This window comes from Gekko japonicus, unplaced genomic scaffold (genome assembly GCF_001447785.1).
Source record: "Gekko japonicus isolate JY-2015 unplaced genomic scaffold, Gekko_japonicus_V1.1 scaffold578, whole genome shotgun sequence".
Lineage (NCBI taxonomy): Eukaryota > Metazoa > Chordata > Lepidosauria > Squamata > Gekkonidae > Gekko > Gekko japonicus.
This window is the reverse complement of record NW_015168668.1, coordinates 808,280-829,763: the sequence shown is the minus strand read 5'-3', so window position 1 is coordinate 829,763 and position 21,484 is coordinate 808,280. Positions and strand designations below refer to the sequence as shown.

At 49.8% G+C, this 21,484-nt stretch overlaps 1 protein-coding gene across 1 annotated transcript in view; it reads left to right on the top strand.

The window, feature by feature from the left end:
• PTPRS (protein tyrosine phosphatase, receptor type S) overlaps window positions 1–21,484 on the top strand; it is a 179,752-nt gene that overhangs the window by 130,174 nt on the left and 28,094 nt on the right. The window contains exons 24-25 of the mRNA XM_015415315.1: window positions 7,338–7,623; window positions 17,559–17,844. Of these exons, the coding sequence (XP_015270801.1) occupies window positions 7,338–7,623; window positions 17,559–17,844 (572 nt within the window). The remainder of the gene's footprint in view (window positions 1–7,337; window positions 7,624–17,558; window positions 17,845–21,484) is intronic.

Below are 21,484 nucleotides of genomic sequence, written 5' to 3'. Positions count from 1 at the left end.
CCTACCTCACAGGGTGTCTGTTGTGGGGAGAGGAAGGGAAAGGAGTTTGTAAGCCGCTCTGAGACACCTTCGGGTAGTGAAGGGTGGGGTATGAATCCAATCTCTTCTTTTTCTTCTTCTTTCTTCTTTGGCACTTGTATGTTAAAACCTAAGCAGGGAAGCTGAATGTAGCACTGGACACTTACATCACAACTGACACAAACCTTTGGGTAGTGAAGGGCAGGGTATAAATCCAATCTCCTCCTCCTCCTCTTCTTCTTCTTCTTCTTCTTCTTCTTCTTCTTCTTCTTCTTCTTCTTCTTCTTCTTCCTCTTCTTCAAAATCCACCCTTCCCAAGGTTCCATCCCTCCAAATCTCCAGGAATTTCCCAAACCAGAGTTGGTAACCCTAGTGGGGCAGGGCAGACGGGCACTGGTCTAGATCAGGTTCTAGCGCCCACATAACCCCAACTCAGATCTCTCTGCTGATGAAGTGAATGGATAGAAGAAGAAGAAGAGATTGGATTTATCCCCTGCCCTTCACTTGGAGTCTCAGAGCGGCTTACAAACTCCTTTCCCTTCCCCTCCCCCACAACAGACACCCTGTGAGGTGGGTGGGGCTGAGAGAGCTCTGACAAAAACTGCTCTTTCAGGAACAGCTGTGCCAGAGGTTGTGACTGACCCAAGGTCACATCAGCAGGTGCAAGTGGAGGAGTGGGGAATCAAACCCGGTTCTCCCAGATTAGAGTCCGCGCACTTAACCACTACACCAGATAGGCGGTGGGAGGGGCGGTAGGAGGGAAACCCTGGTGTGATCCCTTTTGGGAGAACGGGGAAGGGAATGAAAAAGCTTTGAAATTAGCGACCATGACTTGCTTTAATTACGTGGCACGGCTCTGTTGTGTTTGGTCTTTTTTCCCCCCTAATAAAGCATTTCTTTAATTTAAAAGTATGTCAGGTCAACAGCTTCACGCTCAGTCGGTTTTGTGCCTCGAATTAGCAGAAGGCAGAGATCCTCGGCAGGGAGGAGGGAAGAGATTAATGATAAGTCAGATGGCAGGGCCACTCTGCTTGGGGGAGGCACACGTTTACATAGATGTGGTCCAAACAGGGTTGCCAACCTCCTGGAATTACAGTGGATTATACAGAGCAGTTTCCCTGGAGAAAAGGGCAGCTCTGGAACGGGGGATTCTATGGCTTTATTCGCCCTCCGAGGTCCCCAAACCTCACCCTCCGAGGTCCCCACCCCAAATCTTCAGGAATTTCACAGCTTTCAGTTGGCAACCCTATCCAGTACCCAAAAAGCCTGAGGAAATGTGGGATAGCAAGGAAGGAATAGACAAATGCAGGGCTATTTTGGGGCAGGAAGTCCCCAAACCTCACCCTCCGAGGTCCCCACCCCAAATCTTCAGGAATTTCACAGCTTTCAGTTGGCAACCCTATCCAGTACCCAAAAAGCCTGAGGAAATGTGGGATAGCAAGGAAGGAATAATACTAATGCAGGGCTATTTTGGGGCAGGAACCTGGAGAGCGACACCCCCCCACGACTCTGAGGCGGGCGGGCCAGGGGGGGTCCTGGAAGGATCGGGGAGGCATTTTAATGCCTCCTCGTGCCTTCCCCGGCCTGTCCAAGGGCTGGCTTGCCCAGGCTCCCTGCAGCACGGGGGTGTGGCCTAATATGCTAATGAGCTGTGCTGTCGGGGGTGTGGCTTAATATGCTAATGTGTTTCTGCTGTTGGTTGTGGCCTATTATGCTAATGAGTCCCTGCTGGGCTTTTTCTACAAAAAAAAAGCCCTGCACTAATGTATTGTGGCTTTGATTAATTCCCTGTAACAACGGCCCGCGCCTCTCTGCAAATATATCTGTCCTCCTTGAGGAAAGGGCATTGTTTGACTGTGATTGACTGCAATTGAGAGGAAAAGGAAGGGGCATTGTTTTGCATGTGATTGAGTGCCTGGGTGCATTTGAATAGCTGCTGCCAGCACTCTGCTGGGGGAGGCCTCTATTTAAGGAAACACCTGGCCAGAGGCAGAGGAGACCCAGCTGAGCTCTGAGCAGGAGCAGGAGCAGGAGACAGAGGGGTGAGTGGTTTTTTATTTGCTTTCAGCGGAGAGGATCCAGCTGAGGATTTTGGTGGGAGAACTGGTCTGGGAGTGTGTGGAAGCGCTTGGAGTTTTTGCAGATTCCTGGCTGCTTGAGAGAGGAAAGGGCATTGTTTGACTGTGATTGACTGCAATTGAGAGGAAAAGGAAGGGGCATTGTTTTGCATGTGATTGAGTGCCTGGGTGCATTTGAATAGCTGCTGCCAGCACTCTGCTGGGGGAGGCCTCTATTTAAGGAAACACCTGGCCAGAGGCAGAGGAGACCCAGCTGAGCTCTGAGCAGGAGCAGGAGCAGGAGACAGAGGGGTGAGTGGTTTTTTATTTGCTTTCAGCGGAGAGGATCCAGCTGAGGATTTTGGTGGGAGAACTGGTCTGGGAGTGTGTGGAAGCGCTTGGAGTTTTTGCAGATTCCTGGCTGCTTGAGAGAGGAAAGGGCATTGTTTGACTGTGATTGACTGCAATTGAGAGGAAAAGGAAGGGGCATTGTTTTGCATGTGATTGAGTGCCTGGGTGCATTTGAATAGCTGCTGCCAGCACTCTGCTGGGGGAGGCCTCTATTTAAGGAAACACCTGGCCAGAGGCAGAGGAGACCCAGCTGAGCTCTGAGCAGGAGCAGGAGCAGGAGACAGAGGGGTGAGTGGTTTTTTATTTGCTTTCAGCGGAGAGGATCCAGCTGAGGATTTTGGTGGGAGAACTGGTCTGGGAGTGTGTGGAAGCGCTTGGAGTTTTTGCAGATTCCTGGCTGCTTGAGAGAGGAAAGGGCATTGTTTGACTGTGATTGACTGCAATTGAGAGGAAAAGGAAGGGGCATTGTTTTGCATGTGATTGAGTGCCTGGGTGCATTTGAATAGCTGCTGCCAGCACTCTGCTGGGGGAGGCCTCTATTTAAGGAAGCACCTTGCCAGAGGCACGAGCCTCTGGCACGAGCCGAAGGGCGAGCTAAAGGGCTCTTTGCCCGTGGCTCTTAGCCCAGGGACTCTTGGACTAGGGGCTCTGTGAGACGCCCAAGAAGAGGCAGAAAGTGAAAACCCTAGGCTCCTTGTTTTCCCCATAAAGTAATTTGACTTTGACAAGAAAAAAACACATAAATACAAAGGGATTTAAAAGGGGGATTACATTTACTTATTTTAAAAGAATTATGAAGCCAGAATGCCAGCAGGGGGTTGGGGGCTATCCAGTGTTTTGCACAGAGTGTCACATGTATGACTATCTGCCCACTGGGCAGAAGTCTTGGGTGTGTGCTCGGTGCAAGGAGCTCCTGGTTCTCAGGGAACGTGTGTGCTCCCTTGAGGCCAAGGTGGCTGACCTGGAGAAGCAGAGACAGTCAGCTAGGCGCACAGAAAAGACTCTCGGGGACTTGTTAGCTACGTCCCACTCTGGATCTGGCAGCCCCGCTGCTGTCAGGGAGCATGAGGGTCTAGGGGAAACAGGGCACCGTGCTGAGGATAAGGGGAATGTGCCCTCAGAAGGGACCTCTTCCCCAGCTGGTGAGCGGTTATCCTTTTGCACCAAGGAACCATCCCTGGGCAGGGTGGGAGGGGGGCTCTTGGTAGTGGGTGATTCGATCCTTAGGCAGGTAGACAGCTGGGTGGCGAACCCGCGTACTGACCGTATGGTGACTTGCCTGCCTGGTGCAAAGGTAGCGGACATTACGCGTGTTTTAGATAGGCTGGTAGATAGTGCTGGGGAGGAGCCAGTGGTCGTGGTGCATGTCGGCACCAACGATGTGGGGAAATGCAGTCGTGAGGTCCTGGAGGAGAAATTTAGGCTGCTGGGCAGGAAACTCAAGGCCAGGACCTCCAAGGTAGCCTTCTCAGAAGTGCTACCTGTTCCACGCGCAGGGCCGGAGAGACAGGCACAGATCAGGAGTCTCAATGCGTGGATGAGACGATGGTGTAGAGGGGAAGGGTTCAGGTTTGTTAGGCACTGGGATTCTTTTTGGAACAAGAGGGAGCTGTACAGGCGAGACGGTCTCCACTTGTCCCGAGAAGGAACCAGGCTGCTGGCGCTTAAAATCAAAAAGGTGGCAGAGCAGTTTTTAAACTGAATATTGGGGGAAAGCCGACAGGAGATGAAAAGTCTCTGGTTCGGGTTGGCTCATCTCAGAGAGATGAGGGGGTACCTGTTGCTTTTCTACAGGGAGGTGGATTGAAATTGTCCACTGAGACCATGGCTAGTGACATGGACTGCCTGACAAGGTCTCGAGATTGCAAGAGGAAGGTGGCAGGCTTAACCAGTATGGGAAATTACAGCTGTTTCTATACAAATGCTCGAAGTGTCCGAGGTAAAATCGGGGAGTTGGAGTGCTTGGTGTCAGAGGGAAAAATAGACATTGTGGGTATTTCAGAAACTTGGTGGGATGAGGAAAATCAGTGGGATACGGTGATTCCCGGTTATATATTATATCGGAAGGATAGGGGGGGAAGGGTTGGAGGTGGGGTGGCTCTGTATGTCAGAGAGGGTATAAAGTCCAGAAAGATCGAGAGGCTAAGAGAATTGGATTCGCTTCTTGAAGTTCTGTGGGTTGAAATAGGGGGGCCAAAAGGAAACTTAACACTGGGAGTTTGTTATCGCCCACCGGATCAAAAGATAGAGGAGGATTATAAAATGATGAATGAATTAAAGATAGCAGCTAGACAAAAACACTGTGTCGTAATAGGTGATTTTAACTACCCACACATTGATTGGGTCAATATGTGTTCTAGTCGAGAGAAAGAGATTGAGTTTCTAGACACTCTAAATGACTGTGCTATGGAGCAGATGGTCATGGAACCTACCAGGGGAGAGGCGATCCTTGATTTGGTCCTAAGTAACACTCAAGACCTGGTGAGAGATGTAAAAGTGATTGCACCGCTTGGGAACAGTGATCATAATGTTGTTGAGTTCAACATTTGTACAAATAGGGAATTGGCCAAAAAGACTCACACAACCACTTTTAACTTTAAAAGGGGTAATTTTTCTGATATGAGGGGACATGTGGGGAGGAAACTGAAGGGAAAAGTAGAAAGGGTCAAAACCATTGGGGAAGCTTGGAAACTGTTTAAAACTACAATTCTAGAAGCTCAAATAAAATATATTCCGCAGGTTAGGAAAGGCACAAACAGGTATAAGAAAAAGCCTACATGGTTAACAAACAAAGTAATGGAAGCTGTAAAAGGTAAAAAGGATTCCTTTAAGCGGTGGAAAGCTAGTCACAGTGAGGCTGATAAAACAGAACACAGGCTATGGCAAATAAAATGCAAGTCTGTGGTCAGGCATGCAAAAAGGGAATATGAGGAGCATATAGCAAAAAATGTAAAGACCAACAATAAAACTTTCTTCAAATACATTAGAAACAGGAAACCAGCCAGGGAGGCAGTGGGGCCCTTGGATGACCAAGGGGTAAAAGGAGTACTGAAGGATGATAGGGAAATGGCTGAGAAGCTAAATGCATTTTTTGCCTCCGTCTTCACTGTGGAAGATGAGAGGTGCTTGCCCACTCCAGAGCCGCTGAGTTCGGGAGGGGTGTTGAAAGACCTGAGTCAGATTGAGGTGACGAGAGAGGAGGTCCTAAAACTGATAAACAACTTAAAAACTGATAAATCACCAGGCCCAGATGGCATACATCCAAGAGTTCTGAAAGAACTCAATTGTGAACTTGTGGATCTCCTGACAAAAATATGTAATCTCTCCTTAAAATCAGCCTCCATTCCTGAGGACTGGAAGGTAGCTAATGTCACTCCCATCTTTAAAAAGGGTTCCAGAGGAGATCCGGGAAATTACAGGCCTGTCAGTCTGACGTCGATACCGGGTAAATTGGTGGAAACCATTATTAAGGAAAGAATTAGTAGGCACATAGATGAACAAAACCTATTGAGGCAGACTCAACATGGGTTCTGTAAGGGAAGATCTTGTCTCACTAACCTGTTAGTGTTCTTTGAGGGGGTGAACAAACATGTGGACAAGGGGGATCCAATAGATATTGTTTACCTTGACTTCCAGAAAGCTTTTGATAAAGTTCCTCATCAAAGGCTCCTAAGCAAGCTCAAAAATCATGGGATAAAAGGACAAGTCCTTTTATGGATCAAAAACTGGCTAATTAATAGAAAACAGAGAGTGAGTATAAATGGGCAGTTCTCCCAGTGGAGGGGTGTAAGCAGTGGGGTACCACAGGGATCAGTACTTGGTCCACTGCTTTTTAACTTGTTCATTAATGATTTGGAGATGGGAGTAAGCAGTGAAGTGGCTAAATTTGCGGATGATACAAAGTTGTTCGGGGTGGTGAAAACCAGTGAGGATTGTGAGGCACTCCAAAGGGATCTGTCAAAGTTGGGCGAGTGGGCGTCAACATGGCAAATGGGGTTCAATGTGGCCAAGTGCAAGGTGATGCACATTGGAGCCAAAAATCCTAAATATAAATACACATTGATGGGGTCTGAACTGGCAGAGACTGATCAAGAGAGAGATCTTGGAGTTGTAGTAGATAACTCACTGAAAATGTCGAGACAGTGTGTGACTGCAATAAAGAAGGCCAATGCTATGCTGGGGATTATTAGGAAGGGTATTGTAAACAGATCAGCCAATATCATAATGCCGCTATATAAATCAATGGTGCGACCTCATTTGGAATACTGTGTGCAGTTCTGGTCACCACACCTTAAAAAGGATATTATAGCTTTGGAAAAAGTGCAGAAAAGGGCAACTCGAATGATAAAGGGGTTGGAACACTTTCCCTATGAGGAACGGTTAAGGCGCTTAGGGCTCTTTAGCTTGGAGAAACGACGACTGAGGGGTGACAAGATTGAGGTTTATAAGATTATGTATGGGAAAGAGCAGGTAGAGAAAGAGGTACTTTTCTCCCTTTCTCACAATACAAGAACTCGTGGGCACTCCATGAAATTGCTGAGCGGTCGGGTTAGAACGGATAAAAGGAAGTACTTCTTCACCCAAAGAGTGATTAACACATGGAATTCACTGCCACAGGAGGTGGTGGCGGCTACAAGGGAATTAGATAAGCATATGGAGCAGAGGTCCATCAGTGGCTATTAGCCACAAGGTATAGATAGGGGCTCTGGGGCAAGTGATGCTCGGTCTTCTTGGTGCTTGGGGGGGGGGTCAACAGTGGGAGGGCTTCTAATGTCCTGGCCCCACTGGTGGACCTCCTGATGGCACCTGGTATTTCTGGCCAGTGTGTGACACAGAGTGTTGGACTGGATGGGCCTTTGGCCTGATCCAACATTGGCGTCTTTTATGTTCTTATGTTGCCTCCTCTTGCAGAATCTGGCTCAGCTGGCTTCTGTGAGCCATTTGGAGGGGTTTGCTCTGCACACCCTGGCCTCTGCAAACGGATTGCATCAGCTGCCGTGTTTTTGTTCTTTTGTGACGTCTTCTGTTGCTGCTTCCCACAGAACGGCTCCAGTGAGAAACGCGAGGTCCGCCAGTTCCAGTTCACGGCCTGGCCGGATCACGGCGTCCCCGAGTATCCAACCCCATTCCTGGCCTTCCTCAGAAGAGTGAAAACCTGCAATCCGCCTGATGCCGGCCCAATCGTGGTGCACTGCAGGTACCAGGCTTGTGTCCATTTCAGACTCCAGTCTTGCAGGACGGGACCCCCATGTAATAGGCTGTGAGCTAGCCCCTAGGGTTCCTGTGGTTCTGGTTCGTGGAGGAAGGGACCAATGAGACTGAGACGGGTTTCCATCTGTACTTGAGGCTGGGCGGGGTCAGGTTTTGTCTAGCAGGGCAACACTTCTGAGATCACACACACACACACAAACACACACTTAGAAGCAGCCCAATTCTCTCCCAAAGATGCACCAGAACTTTCACTAACTGGGGGAAGGAGGAGGGCAGTGTTCCTTCTAAGCTGAGTTAGTGTGAGCTAGTTCACAGTTTTTTAGCCTCCAGCTCACAGATTTTCATCTTAGCTCAGGAAGGAGGGCTCCGGAGCAAACTAATTGATGCAGTAGCCAAATCGCTCGCTCACAACTTTAATGCCCGTAGCTCACAAAGTAGAATTTTTGCTCACAAGACTCTGCCGCTTAGAGAGAACATTGACAGAGGGGGGAAAGGGGGCATTCATCTTCGTTTCCCCTTCTTTCATCCCATCTGTTTGCAATAAACATCCTGGTTCCTTATTAAAAGCTTGTATGGCCAACTTCACAAAAACTGTAGTTTTCACTGCAGAAGTTTTCTTCACACAGGATAAAGAAATACACAGTTGCATGTTAGAATAAACTCCTCAGTAACAGAGGAAATGTGCTACTGGCTGGTCAAAGTAACTTCTTCTTAACGTTGTGATATATTATTAATTAGAATGTGGTTGCTATTGTTGTCAATAATGTCAACAACAATAGCTATATAGAAGGAGACCCACAAGGACTTGCGGAGAAGTTCTTGTGGGTCTCCTTCTATATAACTATATAACTATTTTCCTACTTTCCCTTTCCCCTCTGCCTCCTCCCAGTGATGGCCACCCTGGCTTTTCGTGCACCATTTCGGTTGCTACAAAAACCTAAAAGTCAGCCCCATACACCAAGGGGCAAGGGACTGCAGATCCTCCACATGTGGGGATGTTGCAGTTAAATTTTAGGTGGGTTTTAATGGATTCATCAGGCTTGAAAAATGATTCAAAATATTTAAATAAAGGTAATAAAAATAAATAAATAAATTAGCACTGTAGCTGATCACACTGGGATCACGTCTGGGCTGTTCGTTAATTGGGCTCTTTTTGTAGCAGGAACTCCTTTGCATATTAGGCAACACACCCCTAACGTAGCCAATCCTCCAAGAGCTTACAGTAGCCCCTGTAAGAAAAGCTCTGTAAGTTCTTGGAGGATTGGCTACATTAGGGGTGTGTCGCCTAATATGCAAAGGAGTTCCTGTTACAAAAAGAGTCCTCTATAGCATTTTCAGCATTCAGAGTTACCTTGTGATTCTTTCAACAGCCTTGTAAGGTCGGCCAATATTGTGCATGTGCTGAGTCACTTCTGACCGATGATGCCCCTATGAATTAATGACCTCCAAAACGTCAAGTGCGTAGGTTTCCATTCACGATCAATACAGCAACACACTTGCCAGGTGTGTTCATGTGTGACTTGCACAGACTGCGCAAGAGCGATAACCATCCACTGGAGGCAAACGTCCGTGCTGTCAGCAGGTCCTCAAACACAACTTCAGTTTACAGCCCATAAGAGGCTGGATGGAAGCTGAGGCCCTACACAGGAAATGCTCACATCACTCTTTGCTGTGCAGACACCAGGACTGGGGTGGATTTGGGGCTGATTTTATGCCCGGAAGCAGGGGTCATTTTGTAGAAAAAGAGGTGCAGGAGCTCATTAGCATAACTCATTTGCATATGCCACACCCCCTGACATCACTGGAAGTGTGTCAGAAGGCAACACCCACCGCTCAGACTCCACTGGACTGTTTTGGATTGCTAGCTATTGGGGGGTGGGGGACGCGCAGATCTGTCCTCGCAGAGGAGGGAGAGCTTGTGCCTGAATAAAACTTGGTCTTAAAGGTGCCACTGGACTGTTTTGGACCGGGGGGGCCGGGGGGGGCTCTGTAGCTTACCTGGCTGCTTCTTGCTCTGACTGAGGGCTGCTGGGAGCAGGGGGTGGGGCTTGTTGCATGTGCCCACCCCCTGGGCTCTTTACTGCCGGAGCTCTGCTCCTGCAGGAAATGACCCCTGCCCGGAAGTATGTTGTTTTGATTCCCAGGACTCGTGTCCTTGTAACAAGACAATGTGGTTGTGCGGCTGAGGTGAGACTTGAGCCAGAGGAAAATCCCCAGACCGCAGATCACATTATATTTGCCCCATCCGCTTAAATTCATGTGCAGCATCTGGCCTGAGCTTTAACACACACCTGTCCACAGTACAGTGATGGTAACCCTGGCCGACTTTACAGTGCAGTTGTGAGGGCTGCTCTGAAGTGCTTTGAGCACTGAAAGTGCTGCATAGACACTGAGGTATTCTGGTTATCACGTTGTTTTCTAATGATGGTTTATGAAGACAATATCGGGAGAAAATATACATCGATTCCGGAGGAGGTGGAAAATGCCGTTTCCACAGGTTCTCCCTCTGGTGTCATGTTGTTTTTCTCTCTGTGGTACTCAGAAAAGCTTGCAAGATAACCAGGAAGAGATAAGGAAAAGAAACAGAAGGTTAAAACAGACTTCGAGAGAGTTGCTCGTATAGGGCAGGGAAAGTGCAATAGCCTACGCTTGCATGGGTGTGCATGAGGATAGGTTATGATCCGGCAGAATCTTATAATAGTTTAAAGAGTGGGTTGCCCCTTTTTGAGAGAGCTTCCCCTCCCCCCCCCAAGTCCGGATAGGTGATGGTCTCTAACTTAATTTAAAGTCCAAGAAGAAACTGTGTCTCTCAGGCTTGATTCAGATTAATTTATTCATTTCGTTGGGCTTCTAGCCCTCCTTCCCCTGTGCATGGGGCTCAGGGTGGGTTACAGCATTCTTAAAAACATGCAAAGCTTTAAAAAGAAAATTCAGTCATGAAGCAGATACGAAACGGTATTACTATATAAAAACCTCAAGGGGCGTCAGCAAGACAATTTGCAGAATTGGATGACGTTCCCATGGCTACATAGCTGCAGATCTAAACAGTGCAGGGGTAGGATGGATCGAAACGCTGCCCGACAGAGCGGAGCTAAACAGACTGAGCAGAGCAAAGCAGGGGAGCCCATGGTAGTTGGATTGTCGCCTCCTCGACCATAGGCCTGGCGGAACACCTCCGTTTTACAGGCCCTGAGAAACTGCATTAGATCCCGCAAGGCCCGACTCTCACTAGGGCAGAGGTCATTTCGGGCACACGATGAAGCCCCGCCCCCTGCTTCCGGCCGCCCCGCTTCCAGCCCTCATTCAGCCAGGAGGAGGCAGGAGAAGAGGGAGGGTAAGTTGCTTCCTCCCCGCCTCTCCCAACCCCTGCCTGCCTGAGGCCAGGGAGGGCCTTGGCGGGGCTTCCTCGCACTCCCGCCAGCCTTGCAGGTCCACCGCCGGGCCCCTGATGTCAGGGGGTGTGGCATATGCTAATGAGTTATGCTAATGAGTTCCCCTAGCTCTTTTTCTACGAAATGACCCCTGCACTAGGGAGAGTGTTCGACCAGGTTCCGGCTCCGTTTGAGGCTAGGCGAACGTTTTTGGGGCTGGGGACGACCAGGAGGTGTTGAGCGGAAGAGTGCAAGGCCCTTTGGCAGTACAGAGAAAGAGAGTCCCGTAGATATGTTGGTCCCCGTCCGCATAGGGCTTTAAAGGCCTTGAACCTGATCCGGAATTCAGCTGGGAGCCAGTGCAGCTGACGCAGCACCGGAGCAAGTTTATGTGCTCTCAGAGGTGTCCCTGTGAGGACACACGCCGCCGCATTTCAGACCAGCTGCAGTCTTAAGGGTAGCCCTGCATAAAGCGAGCTACAGTAGTCCAGCCTGGAGGTGACAGTTGCATGGATCACTGCAGCTAGGCCCCGGGGAGGGGGGGAAGGTGGGGGACCGGGTGCTTGCCCCGCCACAGATGGAAAAATGCAGATCTTGCAACTGCTGTGACTTGGGCCTCCGCAGAAAGTGAGGCATCCAAGACCACACCCAGACTCTTTAGCGCTGGCCCAGGTGTCAATAGCACCCCATCCAGAGTTGGGAGCTGGATCCCTGATCCAGTCGCTCCACGACCCAGGTACAAAACCTCCATCTTCATGGGATTCAGTTTCAGTCGGCTCTGCTTTAACTACACAGCCACGGCATTCAAGCCCTCAGCCAAAATGTCCACCAGTTGTCCGTCCATCATCAGATACAGCTGGGTGTCATCAGCATACTGGTGACAACCCAGCCCAAACGTTTGGGCTATCTGGGCAAGGGGGCGCATATAGATATTAAAGAGCATAGAGGAAGGGAAGAAGAAGAGATTGGATTTATACCCCGCCCTTCACTACCCAAAGGAGTCTCAGAGCGGCCTACAAACTCCTTTCCCTTCCCCCTCCCCACAACAGACACCCTGAGAGGTAGGTGGGGCTGAGAGAGCTCTGACAGAAACTGCTCTTTTTCAAGGACAGCTCTGCCAGAACTACGGCTTGCCCAAGGTCATCCAGCCAGGTGCAAGTGGAGGAGTGGGGAATCAAACCCGGTTCTCCCAGATTAGAGTCCGCGCACTTAACCGCTACACCAAATTGGCTCGCCCACTGGGGGATGCTGCATACCAAATGGTAATGCAGCGATGTCTTCTCCCCTTGGTCCCCAACTGTGGAAAAATGAGCCCAGCCACTGTCAAGCCATCCCATGTATTCCCACGTATCCCCCATGTCGGTAAGGCAGGTGGGTCCTCATGGCATTATTGACCATGTTGAATGCTGCTGTTAGGTCTAATAATAACAGCAGCACTGAGCCACCCCGATCCAGATGTCACCGAAGATCGTCCATGAGGGCGACCAGCACCGTCTCCATCCCATAGCCGGCGCAAAAGCTGGACTGAAATTGGGTCCAGGAGAGAGGAGCATCCCAGGAAACCCTGGAGCTGTCCAGCTACCACTCTCTCACCTACCTTCCCCTGAAAACAGAAGATTTGGAACTGGGTGGTAGTTGGCTGACTCCAAAGGGTCTAGAGATGGTTTGATTTTATTTACTTTCATATATAGTCCAACTGGGACTCAAGGCAGATTACATGCACGGTAGAACGATTTAGTCAATCAACAAGCCAATTACAAAGTGTGATAACGTTTGAATGACAACAATATTTGCGTATAACAGCAAGGATTCCTAGTTAAGCAAAATAATATAGCGGATCAAGGCGGCTGTCTGTTGCAGGAGAAAAGAGCAAGAGAGTCCAGGAGCACCTTCAAGACTGACAACATTTGTGGCAGGGTTGGAGCTTTCCTGAGTCACTGCTCACCTGAAGAAGTATCTGAAGAAGTCAGCAGTGACTCCTGAAAGCTCATCCCCTGTCACAAATTTTGTTAGTCTCTAAGGTGCTCCTATCTGGAGCTGCAGTGGCTCAAGTGGTTAAGACGCTGAACTGCAGGCTGTCGAAGGTCAGTAGTTCAGCAGTTCGAGACCCGAGTGTGCCGCATGACGGAGTGAGCTCCCGTCTCTAGTTCCTGCCAACCTAGCAGTTTGAAAGCAAGAAATTGCAAGTAGATAAATAGGTACCACTTCGGTGGGAGGGTAACAGCGTTCCGTGCGCCTTGGTGTTTAGTCATGCCAGCCACATGACCACGGAAACGTCTTCGGACAGCGCTGGCTCTTCGGCTTTGAAACGGAGATCAGCACCGCAACCCTAGAGTCGGACTCGACTGGCTTTCGAGCAAGGGAACCTTTACCTTTAAGGTGCTCCTGGGCTCTTGCTCTTTTAGAATGTAGTGGGGCTGGGATACGAAGAACTGGAAGGAAAAAGACAAACCATCCCTTTTATTCCCCAGGGGGGCAGGGAAGGCACTTATGAATTGGCTAGAGTGACGTCAGGGGTCCTTGCTCATGGCCAAGGGGATTGAAATCCTACTTTTTTGCCTGGAGAAGATGTAGTTTATGCAAGAAGGCAACTTGAAGGCTTCTTCCACGTATGGCAGTTAGCACAGAGCCAGTTTGGTTTGGTGGTTAATTGCGCAAACTCTAACCTGGGAGAACTGGGTTTCATTCCCCACTCCTCCGCTTGCAGCTATTGGATGACCCTGGACAAGCCATAGTTCTATCAGAGCTGTTCTCTCAAGGGCATTTCTGGAAAGAGCTCTCTCAGCCCCACCTACCTCATAGGGTGTCTGTTGTGGGGAGGGGAAGGGAAAGGAGTTTGTAAGACCTCACAGGGTGTCTGTTGTGGGGAGGGGAAGGGAAAGGAGTTTGTAAGCCACTCTGAGACTCAGAGTGAAGGGTGGGGTATAAATCCAATCTCCTCCTCCTCCTCCTCCTCTTCTTCATTTTCTTCAAAAATGGAGGGCCCTTGGCACAGAATGTCAGGTTACGAGGATCCGATCTCTGCCCTCCCGTCTTCTCTTCCCATCACTGCCACCTCCACCACATAGGCACTACATTCCACCTACCAGGAAGACGCCCTTTTGCTTTAGGTGTTACAGAGTCTAATTCACAGATATCAAAGGAGAGGAATTTTAAAAAGCAGAAAAAGAGGGACACCTGGCAGTTTAAGCCAAGGGAGAGAGAAACCCTTTTCATCTATTAAGCTGCAGCAACAGAACACACAGAGGGGGGTCTGGGCGATTTATAAAATATCTTCCCCGCCCCCTCACTCTGCATACAAAAGGTTAAATCCTGCCTGGATGCATGTGTAGAAAAGAACAAGAGTCCAGTAGCGCTGTTCCCCCTAAGCTGAATTAGTTTGAGCTAGCACACAGTTTTTTAGCCTCCAGCTCACACAGTTTTTTTTGTCTCAGCTCAGGAAGGAGGGCTCCAGCGCAAACTAATTGATGCAGCAGCTAAATCGCTCGCTCACAACTTTAATGCCAGCAGCTCACAAAGTAGAATTTTTGCTCACAAGATTCCACAGCTTAGAGAGAGCATTGTCCAGTAGCACCTTAAAGACTAACAAAATTTGTATCCGAAGAAAAGTATCTGAAGGAGTGAGCCTGTGACTCAGGAAACCTCCTGCCCCTGCCACAAATGTGGTTGGTCTTTCAGGTGCTCCTGGACTCTTGCTCTTTTCTACACATGCATGCAGGCAGACAAACACAGCTGCCCCTCTTGATCTACCCAGATGCATTTGCACAGTGATGCGAAAGGGTGCTCTTTCCTTCCTTTTAAACACCTTTCAGTCGCTGACCCCCCAAAAAATAATCAGCGTGACTTAAAAATTCCCTGTACCTTTCCCCCCCTCCAGGTACTTTAGTTAACACCAAGCCCCTTTGTCCAAGAAAGGACTCACCCTCTGAGTCTGAATAGGTACCACTTCGGTGGGAAGGTAACAGCGTTCCGTGCGCCTTGGTGTTTAGTCATGCCGGCAGCTCACAAAGCAGCTCACAGAGTAGAAATTTTTGCTCACAAGACTCCACAGCTTAGAGGGAGCACTGTCCAGTAGCACCTTAAAGACTAACAAAATTTATATCTGAAGAAGTGAGCCAGTGACTCAGGAAACCTCCTGCCCCTGCCACAAATGTGGTTGGTCTTTCAGGTGCTCCTGGACTCTCGCTCCTTTCTCCCGCTACAGACAAACACGGCTGCCCCTCTTGATCTACCCAGATGCATTTGCACAGTGATGCGAAAGGGTGCTCTTTCCTTCCTTTTAAACACCTTTCAGTCGCTGACCCCCCAAAAAATAATCAGCGTGACTTAAAAATTCCCTGTACCTTTCCCCCCCTCCAGGTACTTTAGTTAACACCAAGCCCCTTTGTCCAAGAAAGGACACCTCATCCCACCCTCTGAGTCTGGTTGAGGCCATCAGACACGGAGGAGGAAAAGGTCAGATCGGTGACTGAGGCCACCTTCCAAAGCTTTTGGCAGTGGCGGCGCAAGCAGCGCATTACAGAGCCTCTCCACCTGGAGTCTCTGTGTGTGTGTGTGTGTGTTCTTTCTGCCTGCTCATCAGCAGACCTCGATGGTGCAAAATCCAGTTTCTTGTGAAACGTAAACCCTTGTGACAGTTTGTCAGCACCCATGTCCCTGTGCAGAGTGAAATAAACCCGACAGAGTCCTGCCTCAAGGAGCTTACAATCTAAATTTTGACACTGGTAGGAGGAAATGTTACTTGTGTGGCTGCCAGCCGCAGGCGGTTCCACAAGTGATGACTGTCAGTCCCCCCCCCCTCTGACACACATAGAGTGTCCCCGTAGAACTGCAAGCAGAATTCCTTGAGAGCCAGCGTGGCGTAGTGGTTACAGAATAAACAGATTCGGGCTCAAATGCCCACCTTTTTAGGGCACTCGCTGGTTGACCTCGGGCCAGGGACTTGCAGTTGGACTCTTGCTCTTTTCTACACATGCATGCAGGCAGACAAACACAGCTGCCCCTCTTGATCTACCCAGATGCATTTGCACAGTGATGCGAAAGGGTGCTCTTTCCTTCCTTTTAAACACCTTTCAGTCGCTGACCCCCCAAAAAATAATCAGCGTGACTTAAAAATTCCCTGTACCTTTCCCCCCCTCCAGGTACTTTAGTTAACACCAAGCCCCTTTGTCCAAGAAAGGACTCACCCTCTGAGTCTGGTAGGGCTGTCAGACATGGTGGAGGAAAAGGTCAGATCGGTGACTGAGGGCACCTTCCAAAGCTTTTGGCAATGGCGCACAAGCAGCGCATTACAGAGCCTGTCCACCTGGAGTCCCTGTGTGTGTGTGTGTGTTCTTTCTGCCTGCTCATCAGCAGACCTCGATGGTGCAAAATCCAGTTTCTTGTGAAACGTAAACCCTTGTGACAGTTTGTCAGCACCCATGTCCCTGTGCAGAGTGAAATAAACCCGACAGAGTCCTGCCTCAAGGAGCCTTACAATCTAAATTTTGACACTAGTAGGAGGGAATGTTATTGTGTGGCTTCCAGCCGCAGGCGGTTCCACAAGTTATGACTGTCAGTCCCCCCCCCTCTCACACACACAGAGTGTCCCCGTAGAACTGCAAGCAGAATTCCTTGAGAGCCAGCGTGGCGTAGTGCCCACCTTTTTAGGGCACTCACTGGTTGACCTCGGGCCAGGGACTTGCAGTAAGCCTAACCTACCTTACAGGGTCATTGCGAGAATGGAATGGAAGAAGGGAGGGAGCCACAAAGGTCACCCTGAGCTCCCCCGGAAGAAGGGTGGGATGAAAATATAAGAGACTTCCCACGTCTGTGGTTGGTCACAGTTTTATCTGAATTCAGGCGGGTAGCCGTGTTGGTCTGATGCAGCGGAACAAAGTTGGAGTCCAGTGGCACCTTTAAGACCAACAACGTTGTATTCTGGGTATAAGCTTTCGTGTGCATGCACACAGTGCTTGCACATGAAAGCTTATACATTTTGTAGAAAAAGAGGTGCAGAAGCTCATTAGCATAACTTATTAGCGTAACTTATTTGCATATGCCACACCCCCTGACATCACCAGAAGTGTGTCAGAAGGCAACACCCACCGCTCAGGCTCCACTGGACTCTTTTGGATTGCTAGCTATGGGGGGGGGGGAATGTGCAGATCTGCCCTCACAGAGAAGGGAGAGCTTGTACCTGAAGGCGGACCGGGGGGGGGGCTCTGCAACTCACCTGGCTGCTTCTTGCTCTGACTGAGGGCTCCTGGGAGCAGGGGGCGGGGCTTGTTGCATGTACCCGCCCCCTGGGCTCCTTACTGCCGGAGCTCCTCTCCTGTGCACTCCCGCAGGAAATGACCCCTGGCTTATACCCAGAATTAAGCTCTGTTGGTTTTAAAGGTGCCACTGGACTCAAACCTTGTATAGCTGGAGTGTGCAGTTCATGTTTTCTAACTTTAGTTTGGGGGGCGGGAGGGCAGACCCAGCAGGAAACGCCCCCCCCAAAAAAAATTCCGATGCATGCTTTCTAGAGTGAAAAAGAGCTGTCTTTTTATCGTTGCTGTGCTTGCAGTGCGGGGGTTGGCCGAACGGGCTGTTTCATTGTGATCGATGCCATGCTGGAGAGGATAAAGCATGAAAAGACAGTGGACATTTACGGGCACGTGACGCTCATGCGGTCACAGAGGAACTACATGGTGCAGACGGAGGACCAGTACAGCTTCATACATGACTCCTTGCTAGAAGCCGTCGCCTGTGGAAACACAGAGGTGCCCGCTCGGAATCTGTACACCTACATCCAAAAGTTGGCGCAGATCGAAGTTGGGGAGCACGTCACGGGCATGGAACTGGAGTTCAAGGTAGGCTGCCAATGCCGTGTCCTTCTCTCCCCCAGAGAAGTTACCCCGTGTGGAGATCCTTAGAAGACCCAGTTCGGTGTAGAGGTTAGGAGCACGGATTCTAATCTGGGAGAACCGGGTTTGATTCCCCACTCCCCCACATGCAGCTGCTGGTGTGACCTTGGGTCAGTCACAAGTTCTTTCAGAGCTGTTCTCTCAAGAGCAGTCCTCAAAAGAGCTCTCTCAGCCCCACCTACCTCACAGGGTGTCTGCAGTGGGGAGGGAAAGGGAAAGAAGTTGTAAGCTGCTCTGAGACTCCGAGTGAAGGGTAGGGTATAAATCCAATCTCTTCTCTTCTTCTTTTCTTTTTGTCATTGTCTGTGAGGCTGAGAGAACAGTGCAAACAGGGCCGGCCCCAGGTTTTTTTGCGCACTAGGCGAGGCTAAGTTGTGGCGCCACACACACCCCTCACCGCAGTCGCAGATCCTCCGAGGGTCCAGTCCCTAAGGTGGGTAGAGGGCAGGGTACGGAGCCTGGGGGACTCGGAGTGGGAACAGTTGCCTCCCCAAAGAGAGCAGCGCTCTGGAAGCAGCCCCGCCCAGCTTAGAGGGAACACTGGTCTGCAGTGGGAAGGGAAAGGGAAAGAAGTTGTAAGCTGCTCTGAGACTCTGAGTGAAGGATAGGGTATAAATCCAATCTCTTCTCTTCTTCTTTTCTTTTTGTCATTGTCTGTGGGGCTGAGAGAACAGTGTGCTCCGCCGAGTCTGAAGCCAGCCAGAGCAAGCCTCCTCCCCCCGGTGTCTTCTTGGCTTCACCCTCTCCGCCCGACGCTCCTGCTCGCCGCCAGCCGCTCCCTTCCTTTGGGTGGCCTGCCACGCAACCGGGCACTGAGCAGAGCCCGCGGCTTCCCCATCACCGCAGTCGGCGCTCCCTCTTGGGGGGTCACTCGGATCACGGGCTGGCGCCCTCGTTGTCGGGCCGGCACCCTAGGCAAGGGTCTAGAATTTGACAATGACGGGCCGGCCCTGAGTGCAAAGGCACAGGACTGGGGCTAAAGAGAGCCCCAAAAGTGGGTGGGTACATTTAGGCTGTGATCACACATGCTAAATAGTCCACTTTCAATCCACTTCCAATGCACTTTTCAACTGGATTTTTACTGTGTGAACTGGCAAGATCCCATTCAAAAGTGCACTGAAAAGTGCACTGAAAAGTGGATTATTTAGTGCGTGTGATCGCAGCCTTAGGATATCTTTGTGTGGGTGTTTTTTGCTGGCACACAGGGTTTCCAATAGAATATAAAAAACAGAGCCCCTGAAGTGCAGTTTTTAGACTATCAGACTAGGATCTGTGTGATGCGGGTTCGAATCCCCTCTCCGCCGCGAAGCTTGCTTTGTGGCCTTGGGCCAGTCTGTTTCTCTTATCTCCACCTGCCTCGCGAGGCAGTGAGGATACAGTGGGAAAGAGAGAGCCGTTACGATCCCTGGAGAAAGGGTGGAATAAATACGTTTATCGATTTAGAGTATTTTTATTCTCCTTTTCTGAAAGGTGGCTAGTGAAATACAAGCGCTGTTAAAAAAAACAACAACAAGAAACGGGGACAGGAGGAAATCAGCAATAAAATGAGCCACATTAAAGCTTCAGCCTCTAAAATAAAGCCACAAGGAGGATGTAAAGTAGCAAAGTTACTAAACTATATGCACCCAAATACAGAGTTTATTCCAAGTCCCTCCCCCCAAGGAGGCAGGAATGGCCCATCCCACCCCCCCATGAACTTGGAGCTTTTTCTCTGGGCAGGGGACGGATATTCTAGTTCTTTTTGTCTTCTTCTCATCTTTTTTTCTTTACTAAGCAGCGGCTTAGGCTCCTTCGTAAATCCCAGCCGGGCAAAAAATTAATTCCCACCGCACAAAACCGGTCCAAACGCCTTCTGGAATAAAAACATCTTTACGAGGCATCAGAAGGGCAGGAGGGGGAGGGGGGCCAGGTGAGCTTCCTGGGGGAAGACGTCTGAGGCCCTGAACATCAACAGATTCTGGGGGAGGGATACCAGACAGCCTCTTTCTCTCACAGCATTGTGTCAGTTTGGTCCCTGTAAGCAAGAGGCTTCTATTAATCGTAGGGTTCTCACCCCATGGGGGCATACACAGCTGTCAGTAGGAAAACATAGACTCCAAAGCATTACACATTGGGCCCAATCCATCACTGTTCAGGGCCTGCGACGTCTTCCAGTCACGTGGGTGAGATTGGGTCTTGATGCTCTGGCCATTTAGGGCTTTAAAGGCTGTGGTGTTGTGTCGTGGTTTGTGTAGTGTAGAGCCAATTTGGTGTAGTGGTTAAGTGCGCGGACTCTAATCTGGGACAACCGGGTTTGATTCCCCACTCCTCCACTTGCAGCTGCTGGATGACCTTGGGCAAGCCATAGTTCTGATAAGAGCTGTTCTCTCAAGGACAGTTCTGGAAAGAGCTCTCTCAGCCCCACCACCCTCACAGGGTGTCTGTTGTGGGGAGGGGAAGGGAAAGGAGTTTGTAAGCCGCTCTGAGACTCCTTTGGGTAGTGAAGGGCAGGGTATAAATCCAATCTCTTCTTCTTCATCTTCTTCTCTTCTTCTTCTTCCACCAAGGTTCAAATCCCTCCTCACTGGGTGACTTCAGACCAATCACACAAACACAAAATCTCTCTCTTTCTCTCTAGCCTACCATATACAGTTGTTGTGAGGGGGGAAAGGGGGGGCATATACAGCTCTTGAAAAGTGAAATGTGAAGTTCCACTTGAGTTTGCAACCCGCCTTAAATTATACAATTAAATTATACAAGTTAAGCTCACCTGCATATTTTAGTTTGCATGATTTTGCTAGCCCTAGGAAGGAGCAGGAAGCCCTTCAGGAAGCAGAGGAACCTCACCCTGGAATTGCTAAAATTTTATTGTACCACTCTTTTGGCTTGAGAGATTCAACTTTTAAAGCCATGCATGGATTGAGACCGGGATGTTTTCTCTCATCTGTTCCTGTCCAGGAATTAAGAGGGCAGCGAGAGGCCCTCCTGTCTGTCCCACCAATCCAAGAAGCTTCTTTGGTGGAAGTACCGAAGAGGGCCTTTTCAATGGCCGTCCCACAATTACGGAACAGCCTCCTCAGAGAGGTGCACCTGGCCCCCCTCCCCTCACTTTCAGCCTTCAGGAGGCGGTTGAAGATGGTGGTATTTAGGACTGTGCTCAACTAGTTTTGTGTTTGTTTATTTATTGGCAGCCCTAATTGAGATTTTACATTTTGAACATAAGAACTTAACAACATAAGAGAAGCCAATTTTGGATCAGGCCAATGGCCCATCTAGTCCAACACTCTGGGTCACACAGTGGCCAAAAATACCAGGTGCCATCAGGAGGTCCACCAGTGGGGCCAGGAAACTAGAAGCCCTCCCACTGTTGCCCCGCCCCCTCTGGCACTTAGAATACAGAGCATCACTTGCCCCAGACTGAGAGTTCCTATCGATACCTTGTGGCGAATAGCCACTGACGGTCCTCTGCTCCATATGCTTATCTAATTCCCTCTTGAAGCTGTCCATGCTTGTAGCTGCCACCACCTCCTGTGGCAGTGAATTCCATGTGTTAATCACTCTTTGGGTGAAGAAGTACTTCCTTTTATCTGTTCTAACCCGACTGCTC